The 24,165-nt window shown below is 45.4% G+C and overlaps 1 protein-coding gene across 1 annotated transcript in view; it reads right to left on the reverse strand.

Annotated features, from left to right (window-relative positions):
* Nucleotides 1-24,165, reverse strand: part of LOC147440242 (hyperosmolality-gated Ca2+ permeable channel 2.3-like) — an 87,959-nt gene that overhangs the window by 44,763 nt on the left and 19,031 nt on the right. The window contains exons 2-4 of the mRNA XM_086530030.1: nt 3,409-3,555; nt 2,521-2,584; nt 2,060-2,269 (exon numbers count right to left, since the gene is read on the reverse strand). Coding sequence (XP_086386156.1) covers nt 2,060-2,269; nt 2,521-2,584; nt 3,409-3,555 — 421 coding nt within the window. The remainder of the gene's footprint in view (nt 1-2,059; nt 2,270-2,520; nt 2,585-3,408; nt 3,556-24,165) is intronic.

Below are 24,165 nucleotides of genomic sequence, written 5' to 3' on the forward strand. Positions count from 1 at the left end.
GTGGAGGTGCCCATAGACACATCTCCATCCACTACATCCATACGAGGACCCGGCCTCTGAGTCAAAGCAGGAAACGTGTCCACAAGGTTCACAAGCAAAGTGGAAGTCTCACCAAGGAGTACGTCTTTGTAAGAGTGCGCTTTGTCCCATGCATCAATCAGCGTGCAATTGTCATTACATGGAAGTTGCTTAAACAATGTATTCTTGTTGGCATTAACAGAAGGAACGTAATTACGAGAAGAAAGTGGTGTTGGCATTAACAGAAGGAACGTAATTACGAGAAGAAAGTGGTGTACGAATCTTCACTTATTTTTTAGGCACCACCCATGAATTGACATCAACGGGTCCAACGTTTTTGCCTTTTGCAGCAGCCCCATTCCCAGGATCAGTGAGTTGATGTGCCTTGCCTTTCCCTTTGTCCACATTCGAGGCAACCTTAGCAGTAGAGGCTCTACTCTGCTTGACTTCGCAAGTGGGTTTTCCTACAGGGATATAGGTGGATGAAGGAACAGCGGAAGGAGGGGGTTGCAAGATTGGCTATGGACATTCGGATTGCATATGGCCAAATTTGCCACATCGAAAGCATGAATTCGCAAATTTACCCCATTTAAGTTTAAAGGGACGCTTGCCTACCCATGGATCTCCTGAATCAACCATAATTCCTTCAGGGGTAAGCTTGTCAATGTCCCAGAGAATGCAAAACCTGTTTGTAATCGCATCCAATTTTGGGGGACAAATGACCTTACCAAGCTGCGCAGCCAACAAAGGCAAAAAATGTCTCCACGTGCGAGGAAAATCAACAATTTCCACCCACATCGGGCATTTGTGACAAATAAGACTCTGGTCATCTCTAGTGAGTGTCCATGGGAGAACATGCGTCATTTGCGTATTAAAAAAGAGGGGAGACATCTCATGCAAAAGATTTCTAGCTTCCATACTTGCGAGTAAAACTTCAAAAAATCCACGCGCCCCGAAATAGACACCACGAACAGCTTGTCTTTTAAGGAGAAAATCAACCCATTGCCCGACATCCTGCGCAGTAGGCATTTTCCCTGGGAAAAACAAGATAACTACATTCATAGCATACTGCGCAACCAAGTCCATGAGGTCCAGTACCGGAATACGCACCTCAAGCAGGCGCCTGACCATTCCATGCCTGTCGAGCCTCCTCAAAATCCTCATACAGGCATGCTTTGATCTTGGAAGCGGCCTCCAACGTGGGTTCCATTGCTTTCCGACGCTTAAAGACGTACAGAAAATCGAACATAAATCAGAAATCCTCACCAAACAAAACCAACAGTCTAGAAAACAAAGCTCTGTACAGATTTTGCAAAATAATACATGCAAAACCACAACTCCGGTACATCAACTGAGCACTGCCCTTTACACTTTCGAGCTTGAGACAATACCAAACTTCTGATCACCCTGATAGCATCACCTGCCAAACTGAAAACAAGTTCACATCCCCTGTCAGACCTGCACAGTGATTTGAAGCTGGCTATGCAGGGCAGAACCACAGCGCTGAAGACGACCACACACACACACACACACGCACACACGCACTTCACAGCAAGACACCAGCCTAGGACGAGAACAGTAATCTGCGCAGGCTGCTGAAAGTGCTCGAAATGAAGACTGCTGCGGAGAGAAAGCTCAGGGCACTGTGGGCACTCAACACGCAGAGCGTGCAGGACACTCAGAGCAGAAGGGCGCGCTGGATTCCCAGTTTGCAGAACGTGCAGGTCCTCCCTACATTCTCTCTCTCTCTCTCTCTCTCTCTCTCTCTCTCTCTCTCTCTCTCTCTCTCTCTCTCTCTCTCTCTCTCTCTCTCTCACACACGAAAAAAAAAGGGGGGGGCTTGCACAAACATGTTCCACAAGCCTTAAGGCAATCACAAGGTGATTCTGGGGTGAAAATCCCCACGGATTTTTAATGAATAAAAACAATAGAAGAAAAAATCACTAGTGAACTCCACCCTTAACAGCCACACACTATGGAAAAGGAAAACTTATCTAATGACAATTCTTTTGCCACATAAAAACATCAATGGATAACATACCAGCATCTTTTGTACTTTCTTGTCATTTAAAACAATTTGATGGAGCAAGTAAGTGTATGGATGATAAGAACTAAAAAACTCTTCCACTTGCTCACTGAAGCTCTTCTCTTTGGCTTTCGGAATCGCACGAACAAGTACGGTGAACTGGTCCAATTGCGGCCGCCTAGTTTTTAAAAATGCTATCCTCTTTCTCGTGATATAGACATACTCCTTCATACACAAGCTTTGAAAGTTAGACAAGCACAAAAGATTGTTTGTGAAAGACTATTTAAGTGCTTATTTTCTATCATCACTCTAGCTGTGGAGTGCTTACTCAGCCATAATGAAGCCTAGAGGCTAGCACTAAAAGAACCATTAAGTAGAAAGAATTAATACAATGATGAGCAAAGTGCCCTTTTGGTGGGGGCGCGCACGCGTGGGGGGGGGGGGGGGAGAGAGAGAGAGAGAGATAGAGAGTATACCATATACAATAACCCATATGCAAGAAATGAGATACAGTAGAGGATACTGAAGTGAACCCAAAGCCTGCAACAAGGTAAATTCTATGAGCTCAAAAAATTTTATTAGAACAGCAATTGTGATCGAAAAAAAAAGTGCTTGGTGGATTCTGTGTTATTAATGCTATCAAAGAAGACCCACTATTTTTTCAAGAAATGGTAGTTCTCTTTCAGCAAGATAAGTTATACAGGGCTTGCGTGAAAACACCAGTATCTCCTATAAATGTTATATACCGTTTTCTCATGAGATTATAATAAGCAAAGCCAAGTTAAGTCTTAAAACCCGCACTGCTTCAACTGTGACACATTCTTTCTGCTACTTTTCAGGCTTTCTTGCTCAAGAGGAACAGGACCTGTAATCTTTAGCTTCGTGAATGATAAACTTGGTATCTACCTCATGAATTTTCAATTGAGAGGCATGAAACAGAAAACTGCAACTTCTCAAGGACATAAAAACACTGATGTGGAGAAAGGCTTACACATGGAATGGATATTCCTATAGCTGCAAAGCTAGAGAGAAAAGAAGAACTACACATAAAGCCCGCCTACTTTTTTCTTTCCGTTTTTGTGTGTGCGTGTGTGTGTGTGGTGGTGGTTTTGGGGGGGGTGGGGGGGGGGGGGGGGGGGGGGGGGGGGGGGGGGGGGGGGGGGGGGGGAACATAGCTCAGTCTCCTCAGTCAGCTGTGGTGACAGAGGTTTGGTTAAACGTTGCAACTGCCAAGAGGCTATCTGAAAGTCTCCAAAAAGCATGATTTGAACCAAGTTCTACAGCTACAAACCGTTATTGACAACTGCTTGGATGACATGAACATTTTGAGAAAAAAGAGACAGTTATTGTGATGCTTAATATACCTGTTTGAACCATCTGAAACATTTGAGATAGAAAACTTGTCGAGTGCATCACTTCCAATGGTAGTGATGTCCACAGCTCCTTGAAAATAATTTACAGGCAGTAAAACACCAATTCCAGCTATTGTACAAATCCCAAAAAAACGTATGCTGCAGCCATAAAGTTGTCAAAAGTTATAAGCAGACAAACAAGTAGTTAAGGATGTAGATGATCTTCACCAATAATCTGTTTCATGCCTTCTCTATTTCAACAGATGCAAAAACGGTAGCATGTAATAGAAAAAAAACCTTGAACGAGATTGAACACTTCAACATCAATTGTACTCTACCTAACCTATATGGGCTATTTATTATGAGGCAAGCTTCAGTAGGTCTTTCACCGTGCCCACGGTTCCTCAGTTTTGCCCTCATACTTACGTACCAGGTCCTTAAGTCTCTTTGTGATAGATTCCATTTGGAAGACATTTCCTTTCATCCGTTTGTGTTCTAGCTGGGTTCCTCCTAGAACAAAAGAATGACATCCAGGCTGGGGGCACATGCACGCGTGCACACAAACACAAACTCGAAAGTGCACGGTTGCAGATATTTTGGGGCAGCTTGGGAATTTTTGCCAATGGTTCCATTGATATTGACATTGCCAGGATGAGGCTTTCTATGGAGACCTTACATATCACTAAGCAATCAGTGCTTAGTCTCGACCAAAAAAGCATCCCATGGCCACACTTTATATGGTGAAAAATACCCATATACGTACTTATATGAATCCAGGAAGAGCCCTGATTCACCTTAAAACGAAAGAGCAAGTTAGACTCGTGGGCATCATCCACAAGACAACATAACCAACAGCATCAGCAACTAAGTTAACATTCCGTTGAAACTCGCATAAATTTCTTCAAGACCAGGACAAGTTGATGGAGAGGAAGCCGGCATAAACATCAACAACAAAGCAAGACAAGACTCTCAGAGAGAAATATCGGACGACCGCCACCACCTCCATAGCACCCTAGAAGGTTCCAAATAGAAGAGGAAGAAACTGAAAAAAACACACAGCTAACAAGCGCACACACACACACCCAACACATGCACACAAGCAAGACCTCACGCACACAGGCACAAGCAATCCGCCACATGGCACAAAGCAGAGCAGACAAAGAGAAAAAATCAGAAGCAGAGAAAATACAATACATGCACAAACATAGAAACAATGAAACCGGCCCGTAGGGCGGTAGGCGTTGGCTTTCACCCGAAATTCTTTACTTTATACACACACACAGAGCACTTTGCAAAGGAGACCTGTAACGGGAGTTAACACTTAAACACACACACGGCTCGGAAGCTAGAATGCTCCGAGCAGACGCCGACAACCTGTAGGCCCCAAAATTGGCGCCCCTTTCGGTATTTCTTTATTCTTTAGGAGGGTAAATTACAAGGTAAGGTCCTGGGAATCCTTCACGTGTATCCACCTAGATACCATTTGATTTGGCCAAATTTCGGCAGCATAACAACCCCAAAACTTGCGCGAAACCAATTCCCCTGCTGGAACTCGCTTGCACTGTCGTATACCCTCTGATTCCTGTCCAAAAACAGTAAATTCAGCACGCTGTATTTACTGGTTTTTGCCCTGTTTTCAGCCCCAAACAGTCCCCTAACTGTCCTTTGCCAGTGGGGCACGATTCCCAATGATCCTGGCGTCCGTACGGCTGAAAAACAGTGAATTTACAGCGCATACACAGCGCTGATTTTGCACCTGTACGGTGAGGTTATGACCCTCACCAGTGCCTGCTTTGGAGTAGCAGTTAGCTACCCCTGTTCCTGCTCAAGGAGGCTCTTGCCTCAGCACAAAAGCATGAACCCACACAACTGTACATCAGTCAAATGAGTAGCCCTCTTGTGGGGCATCACATAACTGCACGTAGGGGAGAGAGAGAGCAGTGTGTAGTGTGCAGGGCATCACTCCTAGCACCACACTGTACATGAGAGGGAAAGAAAGCACTCCATAGCTCTTAACCTGTGACAGGTTGCAAATGAGGCCTCTCCCAGCATAAAAATCAGCGCCCATTTTTCTGCAAGAGGAGAGTTCACCAAAATGTGACACTTGGCGCATTTTCAAGCATTTTTCCGTTTCGGGTTCGCCGCTTAAAAATATCCCAACCGACGCGTCAATTGACTTCGCGGCAGAGTTATAAAGTGTTCCCCTAGTCATACCGGAGGTAATGACGCGAACACATTTCACGGCCCAAAATAGCAGTTCCCTAAATTTTAGGAGATGCTTCCGTTGGGCTCCCACTGGTCTTCTGACCATCTATCCTCATTGGGACCGCATCCAAAAATGCAATGTGGCCCAACTGTCGGATACTTTTTGTTGGTAGTCCCACCTTGACTTTACGCCTTAATTGAGTTCACTTCCTAGTATCCACCAACTTGCTAAGTGCGACGGGGGAACCTATATGATCTTGCTCTGAGCCTAGACATCCTCTTACCATACGAATTCCAGTGCCGACCACTTCCCGTCTGCAGGTGAATCTACCGTTCACATTGGCCATACAATGTCCGACCGTTTGCTACTTCAAAAAGAGGGTCTCAAAACAAATAAAATAAACCCCATTGGAAAGAAACCAACAACCAAGGTTAGCAGTTGCCACATCTCTGTGACATGGTTAATAACTGCCACGTCCTCGTGACAAACAACATAAACGACATAAGCTTGCGTATTACAACAAACAAAAAAGAGAGCAAAAAAGACAAATGACGACACCTCATTGAGAGGCCTTGGGGGGGGGAGAGTGTTCAACAGTTATGGAGGTCATCTCCTTGGTTTTCCCATCTAGATCTTGTGAGTGAGAGCTTCTTGTGTTGTGTTACCGGGTTAGACACTAAGAGGACAAACATTTGTATACTTCAAAGACAAAGCTGAAATGAAACAAGGCACACAATGAGCCGGAATGGTTGGCTCCTCCCTCAAAAATTTCCTTTATTTATGGGAGAACTGTACACAGTATCATGGGCAGTACAATGCCAAACCTCCATACCGATGCAAGTGAAAAATTAAGCATTACAAACAAGTGAATGTCGATGTCGATTCTCCAAGCCGCTTGTTCCTTCTATCTACTCGCTCAAGTGCCCACATTCTCCTCCATTTGCTTGCAATTGTCTTCCAAAAAAGAAGCCACAATCTTCACAAGCACGCAGGACAAGAGAATGCCTACAGTGAATTGAACGAAGCCTTTGCAATGAAGTCGTTGAATGGCTGAAATCCTCAATTCCGATACAACTCTTCGCAATGAAACTCTTCCATTCATAGTTTTTTTCACACACGTACGGATGGCCAGCCGTACTTCCGTATGGGTCCGAGTACGGATGCGTACGAAAACTTATTCCGTACGGCCAACCAACGGGCATTGAATTTTGGGACAAAAACTTTTCGCCCTGCAACTTTTTGGCCGCGCGAGTTGGGCTACTAACAAGTTATGAATGATGATGGTCATTGACTGATTGGTGTACCGTGTGCAAATTGAGCACCAAGCTAGTCTCTAAATTCTAATTAGTAATTTCTAAAGTATTGTGTTTGTGTTCAAAGTTTTAAACATGGTGTAGTATGTAGGCTTTTAAGTATCCTATGTAGTAGGCTATCTGGCGTGTGGAATTTCCCGGTAGTCTGATCTGTACTTATTTGTACTTCCATACCCACGTGCGTCCGACGTGGAAAAACTATGCTTCCATTATTGACATAGATTGAGGAGGTAGCTTCCACATGATCTCCATCTAAGAGAGATGGCTAAAATTGCAAAGTGCTGAAACACAGAGAATTCAACAATATAATGGACTGTTTTGATGAAAAACAGCTTTGTATATGTAGATAAATAGTGTAGGATGCTGAAAACAGGCTCCCCCAAGGTATGGCTATGGAAAGCTTCGAAGTGCAAAAAAATGCTGCAAAAACAGACTTTTCAGCCCCCAAAAATTCCATAAAAGCTCAAACTCGAAGATTTTCTTATAAGTCTATTATTTTATACTTGCCACTTGTCAAAATTCTCAAAATGATCAAAAGGGCTTTATGCAACGTCGGTATGGATAATCCCCATTCATGAGTCTATGACTAGAGGATGTTCCCCCACAAGTACACGATGGTACCACACCCTACAAAAACTCACACACAAGGCATTTCCGAGCATGCGCATATGAATACCAGTCCAAGTGGAAGCCAAATCCATTGTTCTGCGCAAGAACTCAAAGCTCAAGACCCAATGGGACATAAGATTTGAGAATGCTTTGAAAGTAATGTCAACCCATGAGGTAATATCATTAATTTTCCTCAATGCAAGCATAACATTTGGACCACAATGGTACCATTTTAGCGCCCAAAAGGTGACACTACGCACGCTCTTGTGAGGCTTTTCTAGATTCTAAGCATGATCAGGTTTTTTTTTTCTAGTTTTTGTCCACTCCGCTACTTGTAGGCCTTTTTGTTGGGCGCCATATCTTTGCCATTTTTGCCATTTTTTTCCCTGAGCAGAGCCACACGAGTTGTACCTTGTTGAAGCAATTTAAAGAAATACCAAAAGGGGCGCCACAGTTTGGGGCAATGCACCCTATTCCGTGTCTCGTGTGAAGTCTCTCTCTTTCAGTTCAGATGTTTGAAGTGCTTAAAAGTTTGTTTGTCGCGTGACACATCCAACCCTATGTGTCCGTGGACAAGCTACAGCATGACCAGGGTTCAGTTCAGTCAAGTCAGTCTAGAATAGGAAGTGATTTGGCACTTTTGTGAGTCTGTTCGCAGACCGTGCATGTCCAGACACTTAGATTAGATGCATATCCTCTGGTTGCAAACAGCATGACCGTCAGGTTCCAGTCAGATCCCATCAGTAGCATTTTTTTCAGTGCATAGACCTATTTTCCCTATTTTTGACATTTTTCACTTATTATTTTTAAGTGACTTTTGTTGGGAACTAGGTAGGGCAATTTTGCTAAGATAATATATAAGCAAACCAGAGCTAGCACTTTCTGGCAGAAGAGGCAGCAAGAGCACCGCTCAACAGGCACCTTCTCAACAGGACCCCCAACAGCATGGCCTAGCGTTTTTGCAACTCAGCATCAACCTAGCGTTTTTGGACCAAATCAGCCAACTTTTTTGATCTTGCAGATTCCTCGCGACACCAAGAAGCAGAAGACTCCTAGCATTAGCAGATTTGCACAGCAACAGCAGATCAGCCCTAGCGTTAGCAGATTTCCACCGCAAGTCAGATTTTCAGCCCTAGCGGTTTTGCATCTGCCAAGCATTTCAACGTTTTGCAGATCTACCGCAACGGACCAACACAAGCACCAGCGTTTTCAGTTTTCAGCACTTAACCTCGCAGACCTCACCTTCCCGCAACAGATCCTCGCCGCACGGTCAGATCCCGCGAAGTTTGCAGATTCAGCCCGAAAACGCAGATTTCAGCATCTGCGCTTTCAGCGCGTCGTCGTCATCGACATTGTCACCGACATAGAGTCAGAATTCAGCAGATAAAGATTTGCAGATTTCAGCCCGTCTCGTAGTCGTCCTCATCGTCGTCGACATCGTCGGCAAGTCCAAGCATTGTAGAGATCTGTGCAATCCTAAGTAGACCGCTCTCGCCATAGAGAGTGGGGCCTTCGGAGGGGGGTTTGACAACTTTCTGGTGTCATATTCTCTTCTCTCTTATCTCTCAGTCTCAGTACCTTCATTCACAGTGTTCACCACTTTGTTTGTGTCCATTGCACTCTCTCACTAAAGGAACGGAAGGCTCTCCCTTCCCTACGTAAAAGGAACCCTTGAGCACAATTCGGAGCACTCATTTTGAGCAAAGTTCAACATTCATTCCGTTGCACCTTACATTGTTCAGCCTCTTCTTTTCTGTTGGCACGTGGTGCCCATCCCGTTTCACATTTTGGCCTCTAGGAGACATTGATATTTCTCTCTCTCTCTCTCTCTCTCTCTCTCTCTCTCTCTCTCTCTCTCTCTCTCTCTCTACCAGAGCCTATGTAGCCTTGGGCAGACTTGAGAGGATGTGTTCGCAGGTTCAATTTCAGGAACCTCGAACCAAGCTTTGGCTTTTTGATACTTTGGTGACCTCAGCTATGATGTATGAGGTGCAGATTTGGGGCCCCTCAGTTGGTTGTTACGGCAGAGCTAGCAGCACTAATGGATGGAAAGGGATGGAGAGACCCTTGGTATCTATGATTTCCCGGATGGTTAGAGCCAAGGCCTCAGTACCTCAGGAGATTATTAGAGCAGAGCTAGCTACCGCTCCGGAGGTGATTGAGACACTTACTAGATCAGTCTCTTCCATACATAGCTTGTAGGACCTTCCCAAAAACAAATATTCCCGGCTTGCTCGAGTCTTCCCGATAGTTGTCCTTATAGGGAGACACGGCCTGTTGGTATGGACAAATGACTTCTTAGTTCCAGATGCATGGTTTTAGCATGGATAGATTGCCTTCCTTCCAACACTCTTTGGAGGCCCCCTCTCACTGATAGAGATTACTAGACTTAGCCGCCAAGACTTGATTCAGATGGACACTAGGAGGGTTTGGATAGAGCCTACTCAGGAGTTGGGCACGAAGATGGCTTTTTATAGAGAACATTTTCTCCAACTCACGGTAGATGGCTTTGCAGTCAGGCCCAGCTATATGGATACACAGTTATCATATGGGGTGCGGTGTGCTATTGGCCAAATATGCACATCCTCACTCTAGATTGAGATTGAAACTGGTAGATATAGAGGAGTTCCAACTGAGGCCAGGGTATGTCGAATATGCCATAGGAAGCCAAAGATAGAGCTACATTAAATATGTCATTGATCCGCATATTATGAGATTCGCAGGTGATTCCATTGCTTATTCAGGGAGGGTTTGGACCACTTTCCACAGTGATGGGATACCAGGATCAAAGATGCTTGGGTCTATTCTTGCTTGAGCTGAGGAGACATAGAGAGTGCTTGTTGAGGCGACCATAGAGATAAGACTCAACGGCAGGTTTCAGACTATTTCAAGCCAGCCATTAACAGTAGACAGCTAGACAAACAGGTTCTGCAACAGAGTTCGGTTCCCACCTCCACTAGAGGCACACTAATTGATCGTGCAATGGACCTAGGGAGATCCAGTTGTCCACGATTACAGAGGAGGGCATCCCCGAATAGACGGAGATTACAGAGGAGGATTCGGATTGTTTTGCGCACCACACATGATGCCCAGTCTATTTTTGACCATGGAGGACATCGAGGAGATCCGACACCGACCGATGTTGGATTTACTCTAAGCTGGAGGATTATCCCTTTCTTAGTAGCTTAAGCTTCTTGCACCCCTCAGTCTTTTGTACCTTTGTATTGACTAGAGAGTCTCTAGTCTTTCCCCCACTTTCACTTTCACTACAACATTTTGTTCAAGATGTTAGTCTTTCTTTCAGCACACAGACTTTGTACTAGATCACCAGTTTGTAACTTGTTGGTCTCATAGGTCATTTTGGCCTTTTTGCAAACGTTAATATATCATTTCATTTCATTTCATATCTCTCTCTCTCTCTCTCTCTCTCTCTCTCTCTCTCTCTCTCTCTCTCTCTCTCTCTCTCTCTCTCTCTCTCTCTCTCTCTCTCTCACACATGATTGGCCACTCATTGGCCAAGCTATATGCATCTAAACTTGAGCATGAGTAGAGCACACGGGCAGAGAGAGGGTGTATGAGCTTTGGGCAGGCTTGATTCAAGAGGGGATTCTCTACACTTGATTATATCTTCACGCTTAGAGCAATCATTGAGGAGGACAAAGCACATGGGAGGAGGATTTATTGTAGCTTTGTGGATTTCCACAAAGCCTTTGACACAGTCCCAAGAGCCAGATTGATACGGAGACCACATGACTTGGGAAAAACACACGAGCTTATATGAGGTATCATGGCACTCTATTATAGGGAGAGTACGGACAGCAAAGGGTCTTTCAAAGCCTATTCGCTCTACTATCGGGGTGAAGCATGAGCGCCCATTTATTCCGACTTTGTTTGGGATGAGATTTCCAACTATATTGAGACTAGAGGAGACAGAGGAGACCAATTATCAAGTACATGGACATCTCTATTGCTTTATGCCGATGATATTGTGCTTATTTCATACTCTGCAGACGATATTCAAAGACATCTAGATGCATTACATGCTTATGCACATGATACTGGGCTCTCCATCAACCTTGGCAAAACCAAGGTGATGGTATTCAATACTATAGCACAGTGGGTCAGGAGATCAGCACCTATACATATGGACAAGAGATAGTGGAGTATGTAGACTCCAATACATATGTTGGTGTTGTATTCAACTGAGCTACTTTTTCCATGAGAGATGCTTCAGAGGCGAGATTGACAAGGGGATATGCAACATTAGGAGGACTAGCGAGGATATGTTCACCGGTGCAATTTCAGGAGCAACGCAGCCACGCACTAAGTTGTGGCTATTTGATACTTTGGTCACTTCGACCATGATTTATGGAGTATAGAAATGGGGGCTTAGCCTGGACCATCATAGGAGATAAGGGCGCACATATGATGGATGGAGATCCATGGAGACCACTTGTATCCATGATCTCCAGGCCAATCCGGGCAAAACCCTCAATCCCACATAAGATTATCAAAGCTAAGATAAAAGCACCACCGCTTGTAGTGGAGGCTCTTGCTAGATCAGTAACTTTCATTCATAGCACATAGGAGCTCCCACATGACATATATGCACGACTAGAGTCACCGCAACACTTGGCTAGCGAGGGTGATACGTCATATTGATTTGCACAAATATCATCTTGGTTTGAGCTACATGGATTTAGTAAGGTCAAGCTGTCCCCATTTCCATGTTCAATGGATGCACCATCCCTCACCCTCACACATTCAAAGATGAGCAGGATTATCAGACATGATCTCGTCCATCTTGATACTGGGAGGACTTGGTTGTCTCTATCACATGAGTTGGGGACGAAGATGGCTTTTATCAAGATCATCTTCTCTGCACGATAAACAATGGATTTATCTCACGTCCCAAGTATATGGACTCCCACCTATCTCAAGGTGTTAGATGTGTTATTGGTCAGCTACGCACCTCATCTCACTAGTTGGAGATAGAGACTCGCCAATACAAAGGTATACCCCCCCGAGGAAAGATTATGCCAAGTTTGTCAGAGGAAGCCAGAGACAGAGGAGTGTTACATCTGTCAGTGCACAACATACTACGAGATCCGTAGGCGTTTTCATTGCTTATTCAAAGAGGGCTTTGGCCCCTTATCCCGCATCATGGACTACTATGATTAGAGGTGCTTAGGTCTCTCTTGTTGGAGATCCGTAGACTCAAACTCACAAGCAGAGGACCTACACATAGATGATCCATACAAAGGCAAATCACTATTTTTTACAAAGGGACTACTCTGGAAGGTTACCAGTCACACCCTCGTTGGGGCATCCTTCTTAATCGAGCCATCCAACTTGGCCACTCACGAGGATGTGGGGATCTTCACATCATACACGAGGTCTACATCAAAGGCTACGGAGCATCGTTGAACATCGAACACCCCCCCCCCCCCCCAAGAGAGCTGACAATGGAGGACATTCAGGCCATATTGCAAAGACCCATGCGAGAGCTCATGGGATGATCACCCATTGTATACTATCTCCATTGTATACCTCATTAGCCCTCATGTGATGATGTATTATGTGATGCTGATAATGATGATGATAAGGATACAGGGCAGGCTTACATACCTACCCACTCTAGGTTCGCACGTTTACTTTTATTTTTATATTACCCAGAGATTGTACTAGAGTCACACATGCATGTAACCTTTTAGTCTCATAGGTCATTTTGGCCTTTTGAAGACATTAATATAACATTCGTCTCATCTCAGCTGCCCTTGGTATCTATGATCTCCCGATTGATTAGAGCCAAGGCCTCCGTACCTCACGCGATCATTCGAGCAGAGCTAGCTGCCCCCCCCATGGAGATTGAGGCGCTTACCAGATCAGTGTCCTTTGTGCACAGCCTATGGGATACTACTAGAGACAGATATGCTAGATTGGCCCTTGAGTCTTCCAGACAGTTAGCTCTACAGGGGGACACTTCATGCTGGTATGCACAGATGACTTCATGGTTTCAGACGCATGGCTTCACCATGGACAGGTTGCCCCCTTTCCAGTATTCTCTTCAGGCACCCTCGCTGTCTCTTACACGGGTGGAGATCACTAGACTCATTCGTCAGGACCTGATCCAGCTCGACACCAGGAGGACATGGATAGAGCCGCATCAGGAGTTGAGCACGAAGATGGCTTTCTATAGAGAGCATCTTCTCCACCTCACAGGAGATGGGTTTGTGATTCGACCCAACTACATGGACACACATATGTCTCATGGTTTGCGTTGTGCCATTGGTCAGATACGCACATCCTCACATCAGCTCGAGATTGAGACCGGTAGATTCAGAGGGATACCAGCAGACAGCAGGATATGCCGATTATGCCAAAGAGAGCCAGAGACAGAGTTGCACTACATATGTCATTGCACAGTGTTCTATGAGATACGGGGGCGTTTCCACTGCTTATTCAGAGAGGGTTTTGGTCCTCTATCTAGGGTCATGAGTTATGAGGATCAGAGATGTCTTGGACTATATCTACTTGAGTTACACAGGTATAGAGACACTTTACTGGGGAGAGCTAGAGAGAGGCAGTCCCAGAGACACATTACAGATTTCTTTTCACTAGATATGGGACAGCCAGAGGAGCAGCCACCACTGCAGAGCTCGTCCCACACTCATTCGACCACTACTGGCACTCTCATCGACCGAGCATTGGAGCTACAGAGATACAGACGACCGCGACTGAGGAGAGGAGCTACACAGCATCGACGGAGACTACAACAGAAGATTCGAGCCATACTCTCTCGACATCCAGAGTGCAGATGAGGATGGATCCTCACCATTTCTTCCATCTTTGTTTCACACACTGTTACATCCAGTTTACCGGGTACCTATTGTATCAGCTGCTACACCCACGTAGTTTTAGATTGTAGTAGTAGTAGTAGTATTTTGTTCCACTTCTAGTTCTTTTCTAGTTCTTTTGTACCCAGACATGGTATTAGATTCACTATTTTGTAACTGATTGGTCTCATAGGTCATTTTGGCCTTTTGAAGACGTTAATATAACATTTCATTTCATTTCATTTCTCTCTCTCTCTCTCTCTCTCTCTCTCTCTCTCTCTCTCTCTCTCTCTCTCTCTCTCTCTCTCTCTCTCTCTCTCTCTCTCTCTCTCATAACAGAAACAAGTGTGTGCAGCATCCTCAGCGTGCAGGTCTCTGCTGCTCGCGAGCAGAAACAGGTGCGTGCAGCATCTTCAGCGCGCAGGTCTCAGCACGCAGGTCTCTACTGCTCTCTCTCGATAAGCATTGCTGTGAGAGCTGAGCAAGGGCGTCGTCAAAGAGCTACTGTTGGCAACGCGTCACAGAGGACAGCTTGCAGGTCGCGCTAGGGTTCTCCCCGTATGTCTCTCTCTCTCGCACGTAACCTGCAGCCCATCCCTCGCGCGTAACCTACAGCCCCCTGCAGCCCACCCCTTGAGCGTTCTTTTCACGCGTAACCTACTACCCTGAACACTCCCCCCCCCCCCCCCTCGGGAGGTGCAGGTTCCCACACGAGTCTATTTCCAAACAAGTTTCAAATGGCTTTCTCAGCCCTGCAGGAAAACTGTAATTGCAAGCAAAATTCAGAAATCCAAAGAATTTTCAGATTTTGCAAAACTCACAGAAATTGCAGAATTGACAGTTGCAGAAAGCGGGAATTTGTTTTGATTTGCAGAAATTACAGGAAAGGAAAAATGTATGCCATGTATGCTTAAAGTGGGGATGTCAAGTGACACATCCAACCCTATGTGTCTGTGGACAAGATACAGCATGACCAGGGTTCAGTTCAGTCAAGTCAGTATAGAATAGGAAGTGATCTGGCACTTTTGTGGGTCTGTTCGCAGACCGTGCATGTCCAGACACTTGAAATAGATGCATATCCTCTCATTGCACATAGCATGATCATCATATTGCAGTCAGAACCCATCAGTAGCATTCTTACAATGCATAGACCTATTTTCCCTATTTCTGACATTTTTCACTTATTATTTTTTTTAAGTGACTTTTGTTGGAAAGTAGGTAGGGCAAATTTACTAAGTTTGTGTAAGTAAAAACCTAGCGCTAGCACTTTCTGGCAGAAGAGGCAACAGGAGCACTTGCTCAACAGGCAACTTCTCAGAAGAACCCCCAGATGCCCTAGCGATTTTGCTTCACAGCAGAAAGCTGGCGGTTTTTAACCAGATCAGCCAGCGTTTTTGCTCTTGCAGATCCCTGGCGGACAGTAGACCAAGCAGAAGCCCCAACGTTAGCAGATTCTCCACAGCAAGACCATTTTCAGCCCTAGCGTTTTTGCATCTGCAAGACACTTCAGTATTTTTGCAGATCTTCACGACGGAATCCCCACAAGCATTTAGAACGCGCAGAAGAACCCCCCAAACCTCGTAGATCTCACCTTCCCGTAGCAGATCCTCGCCGCACGGTCAGATCCCGCGTAGTTTGCAGATTCAGCCCGGAAAACGCAGATTTCAGCATCTGCGTTTTCAGTGTGTTGTCGTCACATCGTCATCATTGACATCGTCACCGACATAGAGTCAGAATTCAGCAGATAAAGATTTGCAAATTTCAGGCATTAGCACTTTCAGATTCCAGCCGTCTCGTCATCGTCATCGTCATCCTCGTCGTTATCGACATCGTCGACAAGTCCAAGCATTGTAGAGATTTGTGCAATTAATAGTAGACCGCTCTCACCATAGAGAGTGGGTTCCTTGGAGGAGGGTTTTACGTCTCTGGTATCATATTCTCTTCTCTCTCTATCTCTCAGTCTCAGCACCTTCACACAAAGTATCTATTCACTTGTTTGTGATCACTTGCACTCTCTCATTAAAGCACGGAAAGCTCTCCCTTCCCTAAGAACAAGGAACCTTGAGCACAGTTCGGAGCACTCATCTTGAGCAAAATTCAACATTCATTCCATTGCACCTTACATTGGTATCAGAGCTTTGGCAATGTTCTGTATCACTCAAGGAAAGAACCACAAGAACCACAAAAAAAAATTTCCCTGTTGCGGTCGCACGTAACCCAAGACCTCCTGGGCGTGTCGATTCCTAATCGTGTTTTTGAAGAGTTACAAGAAAACCAAGAAAGAAGGGCTTGTCCAACCTCCCCTTGTGCCTCTTTTCACTCATTGAGAGCGGACTGTGCACTTAGCGGCCGGCCAATCGACGTGAGGTGGAAGAAGCAACCTTGGTGTGAGCGCAAGGCCGCCAAGGGGTGCGCCCGCAGGAAAGAGAAGAGCTCGGGTGAAGAGAAGATCCTTCTCTAACACAAATTGCAAGCGAAACAAGAACCTCAAGATCCCCAAGAACCTCAAGACCCTCAAGAACCCAAGACCCACAAGAACCCAAGTTCCTTGTGAACTTAAGAACCCAAAACCACAAGAAGTTAGAACCCACAAGAACCAAAGACTTCAGTGGATGGTCATCACTCGAAGCGGAATGGATACTTCGCTTGGAGGTGACGAGCCTGAGAGAGGCGAAGAAGAATTTTCCCCACCAGGAGGTTTTTCCGACCCTCCCCCTTCCCCATCTACGCAAAGGATTGCACTAACTCCTATGGAGGCTTTCGACATGATGATGATGGACAGGAAGTTAGAACACGAAGCAAGAAGAGCAGAAAGAATGGCAGAATTTGATCGTGAATGCGCAGAAAGAAAAGCAGAAATGGATCGCGAGAACAAAGCAAGAAAAGCCATGAACGCCCGACACATGAAAGAGATGTTGTGACTCTTTTCTCAAGTGCAGGCACAGATGCAAGAGATTCGGGAAAAGAAGACTCTCTCAGTCTCTTCGTCTCCAAAGCATGACACACAGGATTTGAATGATAATGATAAGCATGATGATTTGGATGAGAATGACAAGCATGATGATCAAGATGTGATTTCTCACAAGCATAATGATTTGCATGATGATCAAGATGTGATTTCTCACAAGCATGATGATTTGAAGATGATGTTATTGTTCACAAGGATGATGTATTAGTGGATACTGTTTCTAGTGAAGCTAACCTCATTGCAGATTCAATCAATCACGAACAATCGATCTTGGCTTTCGAGTCGAGGTCCACAGCACAACCCCCCCCCCCCCCTAGGTAGATTCAATCAAACACGACAAACCGATCTTGGCTCTCGAGCCTAGTCCAAAGAACCCCTACAGGAAGTACTATGTGTTCGCATGACTAGTCAGCACGCATTGTTCGAATGTTTCATTCGTGATCGTTTCCTGTATTTTGGTCAACGTCTTTATGTGATCCCTTTTCCTAGGCATGACATATTATACGTTGAGCACGTTTCACTCATGAATGAGCACGGATGTATGCGGATTTCTCATGAAAAGCTGAAAAGTATGCACCCAAAGAATTCACATTCCATGTCTCTTGCTTGGCATGACACAGTTTCAAATAGAGCACAAGAAGGATTGAGCATCAAGCACAAGCATTTCCATTGTGATTTGCCACAGTTGATTGATTTAAATCAGAAAGTCAAGATTCTACTCCATTGTTTGCGTGTGTTTGATGAACGGTCTGGCACTCCGTCACTTTATTCTTATGCATTGCATACACAGTTTGTTCGAAAGACTAGAATTTTTCCGGTCACTTTACATGAAATGGGTATGTTCATGTTTTTGTGTTGGAAGTGGTTTCAGGAATTTTCATCCTCGGAGATTCTTGAAGAAGGTAGACGCATGACTATAGACGAAGTTGAAGCATTGAAGGAGCCACAGATGACTTTGTGTCGCTTTCGGCGCGGCCCAAAGAAGAAGGCATTGCAGACCTTTATGAAGTTCAAGTATCGCACGACCCACACATCAGTGTGGGCTGGCGAAGAGTCCTTTCCAGGATTCCGGATGTTATTGGCGATCTCCCTCGACACCATACAGTTCGGTACCAGTACCTCACTTTGAAAAGGAGGGGATGTCACGTGACACATCCAACCCTATGTGTCCGTGGACAAGATACAGTATGACCAGGGTTCAATTCAATCAAGTCAATATAGAATAGGAAGCGATCTGGCACTTTTGTGAGTCTGTTCGCAGACCGTGCATGTCCAGACACTTATAATAGATGCATATCCTCTAGTTGCACACAGCATGATCATTTTTATAGTACATAGACCTATTTTCCCTATTTTTGACATCGACATCGTCATAGAGTCAGAATTCGTCACCGACATAGAGTCAGAATTCAGCAGATAAAGATTTGCAGATTTCAGCCATTAGCACTTTCAGATTCCAACCGTCTCGTCGTCGCCGTCCTCGTCGTCGTCGTCATCGACATCGTCGGCAAGTCCAAGCATTGTACAGATTTGTGCAATCAATAGTAGACCGCTCTCGCCATAGAGTGGGGCCCTTGGAGGAGGGTTTTACAACATTTTTGGTGTCGTATTCTCTTCTCTCTCTATCTCTCAATATCAGCACCTTCACACAAAGTGTCTATTCCCTTGTTTGTGATCACTTGCTCTCTCTCATTAAAGCACGGAAAGCTCTCCCTTCCCTAAGAACAAGGAACCTTGAGCACAGTTCAGAGCACTCATCTTGAGCAAAGTTCAACATACATTCCGCTGCACCTTACAGGGGAGAACATGTATGCATAGTGTGGTGCACGTAGGGCGGTGCTATGGATACCATTTCTAGATAGCAGTATGATCTACACAGATTACAGATAAGCTCACAAAAGAAATGTTCAAATTAGCTCTTGGAAATGGCAAGGCTTACAAAAATAGGAACATTACAAAGATTTTCACAATGCAGCATCAGTAGCAGCCCAGGTTCGGCAAGGCAAAAGAAGCGCGTTGTAGTTGGCATTTCATTCATGAGAGAGGTCATGTTCTTGGAGGAATAAGTAAGTTGCATTAGGCATTGCATTCATGATAGGTGATGTTCATGGCAGAAGTGGGAGCTACATTCCATCCGCACTTTCAGTTTATGTTGTCGTACTTCATGATATTTGTTTTTTGCAACGACCAAGCATGCGGAAACAGAATGATAAGCTTGACCCTTTAGAGGATGCAGTTCAAAAATGCAAGGAAGAAATGCCCGAAACAATTAACAAAATCAACCGCAACTTATTGGGCACAATAATAATGCTCGATGAACACATGTTGGCCTAGAAAGCAAGATAGCTACACTAGGAGATCGTGTGGCAGCCCAAGACGAAGAGATTTCGTCACTCAAGAGGGAGCTCGCAGAGACACGATCAGGAAATACACTTGAAGAGGGAGAATTGCAACCTTCAGTAATAGAAGAGCTAAACACGATCAAAGAGCAAGTGCGAGCCTTCAAGGAGGGGGAAGAGCAGCACAAAGAAATGACGACCTCTTGGGTGGACGTTATTATAAAGACTCAACAGAAGGCAAATGAGGCCGAGAAGTGGATTGAGGTTGCCAAGAAAGGGAAAAGCAAGGAAACAACTACGTCCACACCCACCATCATTAACCTGACACTTGAAGAGGAACAAAGAAGGCGTGTGCGCTCTCTACATGTGAGGATTTGCGGTCTTAAAGACAAAGATAATGTGGGGATTTGCGGTCTTAAAGACAAAGATAATGTCGACGAAGAGGTAAAAGAACTCATGGCTTTGATGGGGGTTCATGAACCGATGCACTCAAGAGCTTGGAGAATGGGCAACAAGAAAAATAGGAGCAAGGGGGAAACCTCGAAAGAAAGGGCGCTCATCCTTCGTTTTCCCTCCGTGGAAGCGAAGGACTTTTTGAAGAAGAGACCAACTCTTAAGAAAACGGGCATCTTCCTCATGGATGACCTTAGCCTCTCACAGATAGCTCATATGCAGGAGGTAATGCTAGAGATTAGAGCGGCAAGGGAAAAAGGTAAGATTGCTTTTTACCGAGATGGAAGAGTGGTGATATTGGAGCCACGCTCCACATGACAGTGTGAGACATATGGGGCCACACTCAAAGTTGCTACCTGGAATTGTAATGGATCTATGCGTCTAGATGTCGGTGCTTTTGAGGAAAGTTTTAGTGGGAGAGATATCATCTTCTACTCTGAGACACAATAGGCCCCTGGGCAGTCTATGCCTCACATTAGTGGATACATCACATTAGTGGATACAGATGGGTGACCACATGTAGACAGGAGACACGATCAGAACACAAAGGGCGGGGCTCTAGGTGGAGTGGCACTGTTATTCAGGGAGGAGTTGCAACCATTGATACATATAGCTCGCAAGGATGAGCAACCTAGGTACATGTGGGTGAGATTGAGAGTAGAGACAGGCAGATATTTTTACATTGCTATTTGCTACTTTCCCCCGAGTACGGCAGTGTATGCACCACCCAGAGGACAGTCCCCCTTTTCTATTTTGGATGATGACATCTGGGAGTACTCTAGAGATGGTGACATCATCATTCTAGGGGATTTCAATGCTAGGACTGCTCATCATTGGACAGATTTTTATTATACTTCAGAGGAGAAGCTGAGAGAGCTGGATGTTGCATACACATGCCTATCCAGACTATGCATACTGAGTATGGACGGCACTTGATAGACATGGGGACTGCACATGGATTGGTCATCTTGAATGGCCTACAGAGATTTCCCACTACCAGGGGTTTTACATGCTTTCCACACAGACATGGAGCTAGCACAATGGATTATAATTTATGTCATGGCACAGCCGAGTCTCATCTCCAGTATCAAGGACCTCACGGTTGGACCGAGACCTGTTGGTGTAGCAGTGGATCCTTGTGTCGCTGACCATCTGTTTCGAGTTTAGTGTAGCATGTCACAAAGTGATGACGTGCCTACCGAGAGCAGAAACCCTAAAACTTGCAAACCCTAATTTTTGCCAAAAACCCTAATCTGCAAAATCCCTAATTTCTAGAAACCCTAACCCTAACTGCTGGCTGAAACCCTAGAGGTGGCTGAAACCCTAAAACTGGCAGCAAAAATGCCACGTGGTAGCAGTACGGATTTCTGGATTTTTCGGATTTTCCAACGTGATTTACCGTGCTTTTTGGGATACAGAAATTACGCCAAGCAGCTTTTTAGGCATTGCTTTTCTCTACGCACTGTGTGTGAGAGAGAGAGAGAGAGAGAGAGAGAGAGAGAGAGAGAGAGAGAGAGACATTGCTTTATTTTTAATGGAGAGAGAGAGAGCTTGTGAGAGGGAAACAGTTGCTTTTGATTTGGAAGCTTTTGGGGCTCTGCTTTTTGGGCATCCCTTCTAAACTTTAAATTAGCGGTTTGGGCTCACTCTGCAAAGCATCTGGACGTAGAGTCTGAGAGTGAAACCCTAACCGCTCTCTTTTGAACTTTGATCATTGATTGATACATAAAGAAATACCGAAAGGGGCGCCAATCTTTGGGGCCAATATCTCTAGGCACGGAACTCCACCGGGCCAGTGCAAATCTATTGTGATCTGTGAATTGTTTTGAAGTGGTTATTTGGTGTTGTGGTGATTGATTCTTGACTTGGAGTGTCCTAGTCTGTTACAATGGTATCAAAGCACGGCCGATTTCTCTTCTACGGGAAATCCGATCCCCAATTTTTTTTTCCGCGGCACCTATGGCTTCACGCAAGGACCAGTCGACTCCGTCAGTATCTGAAGTTACGGGCAAGGATCACAACGAAGATTCCGGCAGAGAGTATGGCCCGCCTTGGCCTTCTCAAGCGGAGCAACGAGTGATGAAGCGTCGTCAATTGATCGGCGATGCAACAAAGATGATGCTCAGTTTTGCAAATTCCGAAATTGGCAAAATATGTCACGGGGACGTGGCAACTGTTAACTATGTCACGAGGACGTGGCAACTGCTAACTGTGGTTGTTGGTTTCTTTCCAAGGGGTTTTGTTTTGTTTTTGAGACCCTCTTCTTGAAGTAGCAAACGGTCGGACATTGCATGGCCAATGTGAACGGTAGTTTCACCCGCAGATGGGTAGTGGTCGGCACTGGAATTCGTATGGTAAGAGGATGTCTAGGCTCATAGCAAGATCATATAGGTCCCCCCGTCGCACTTAGCAAGTTGGTGGATACTAGGAAGTGAACTCAATTAAGGCGTAAAGTCAAGGTGGGACTACCAACAAAAAGTATCCGACAGTTGAGCCACGTTGCACTTTTGGATGCGGTCCCAATGAGGATAGATGGTCAGACGACCTGTGGGAGCCCAACGGAAGCATCTCCTAAAATTTAGGGAATTGCTATTTTGGGCCGTGAAATGTGTTCGCGTCATTACCTCCGGTATGACTAGGGGAACATTTTACAACTCTACCACGAAGTCAACTGGGCAACCGGTCAGGATATTTTTAAGCGGCGAACCCGAAACGGGCAAATGCTTGTAAATGCACCAAGTGTCGATTTTTCATGAACTTTCCCCTTGCAGAAAAATGGGCGCTGATTTTTAAGCTAGGAGAGGCCTCATTTCAGCTTTTGTCACAGGTTAAGAGCTATGGAGTGCTTCCTTTCCCTCTCATGTACAGTGTGGTGCCAGGAGTGATGCCCTGCACACTACACACTGCTCTCTCTTTCCCCTACGTGCAGTTATGTGATGCCCCACAAGAGGGCTCCTCATTTGACTGATGTACAGCTGTGTGGGTTCATGCTTTTGTGCTGAGGCAAGAGCCTCCTTAAGCAAGAACAGAGGTAGCTAGCTGCTACTCCAAAGCAGGCACTGGTGAGGGTCATAACCTCACCATACAGGTGTAAAATCAGCGCTGTGTATGCGTTGTAATTTTACTGTTTTTCAGCCATACGGACACCAGAACCTTTGGGAATCGTGCCCCACCAGCAGAGGACAGTTAGGGGACTGTTTGGGGCTGAAAACATGGCAAAACCCAGTAAATACAGCATGCTGAATTTACTGTTTTTGGGCAGGAATCAGAGGGTATACGCCAGTAGAAGCGAGTTCCAACAAGGGAATTGGTTTCGCGCAAGTTTAGGGGCTGTTATGTTGCCGAAATTTGGCCAAAACAAGCGGTATCTAGTGGGATACAGTCAAAGGATTCCCAGGACTCTTCTTTGTACTTTACCCTCCTAAAGAATAAAGAAATACCGAAAGGGGCCCCAATTTTGGGGCCTACAGGTTGTCGACGTCTACTCGGAGCATTCTAGCTTCCGAGCCGTGTGTGTGATTAAGTGTTAATTCCCGTTACTGGTCTCCTTTGCAAAGTCCTCTGTGTGTGTGTCTAAAGTAAAGAATTTCGGGTGAAAGCCAACGCCTACCGCCCTACGGGCCGGTTTCATGGTTCCGTCGCCGGGATATCAATCACTTTTTCCTTAAAGAGTGAGCCTGGATTGTTTAGGGTAAAGACAGAGTGCAGGAACGCAGGGATTACACTATGGCAGACAAGGGGAAGGGAATTATGGAAGAGGGTTCCTCTTCAAAGGACAGGCAGGAGATTCCTATGGTTTTTGAGATTGGCGAGAGCTCACGGCCACATCAGTCTGTACCTCCTCTCAACGTGAATGTCCCTCCAATAGTACAAGGCTTTATGACTGGGCAACTTGAGGATGATGCGTTAAAGACTCAGTTAGTTGCCGCGGTGAATGTCTTTTCGCAGCTGGTGCAGAATCCGAGGTTTATGGAATTCTTGCAAGCGCCACCAATGCAACAGCAAAATAGGCAACCTACGTCGCGTACGAAGCTTGTTGATGCTC

Source organism: Adiantum capillus-veneris, chromosome 15, assembly GCF_014529385.1.
Source record: "Adiantum capillus-veneris isolate H3 chromosome 15, ASM1452938v2, whole genome shotgun sequence".
NCBI classification, from domain to species: Eukaryota; Viridiplantae; Streptophyta; class Polypodiopsida; order Polypodiales; family Pteridaceae; genus Adiantum; species Adiantum capillus-veneris.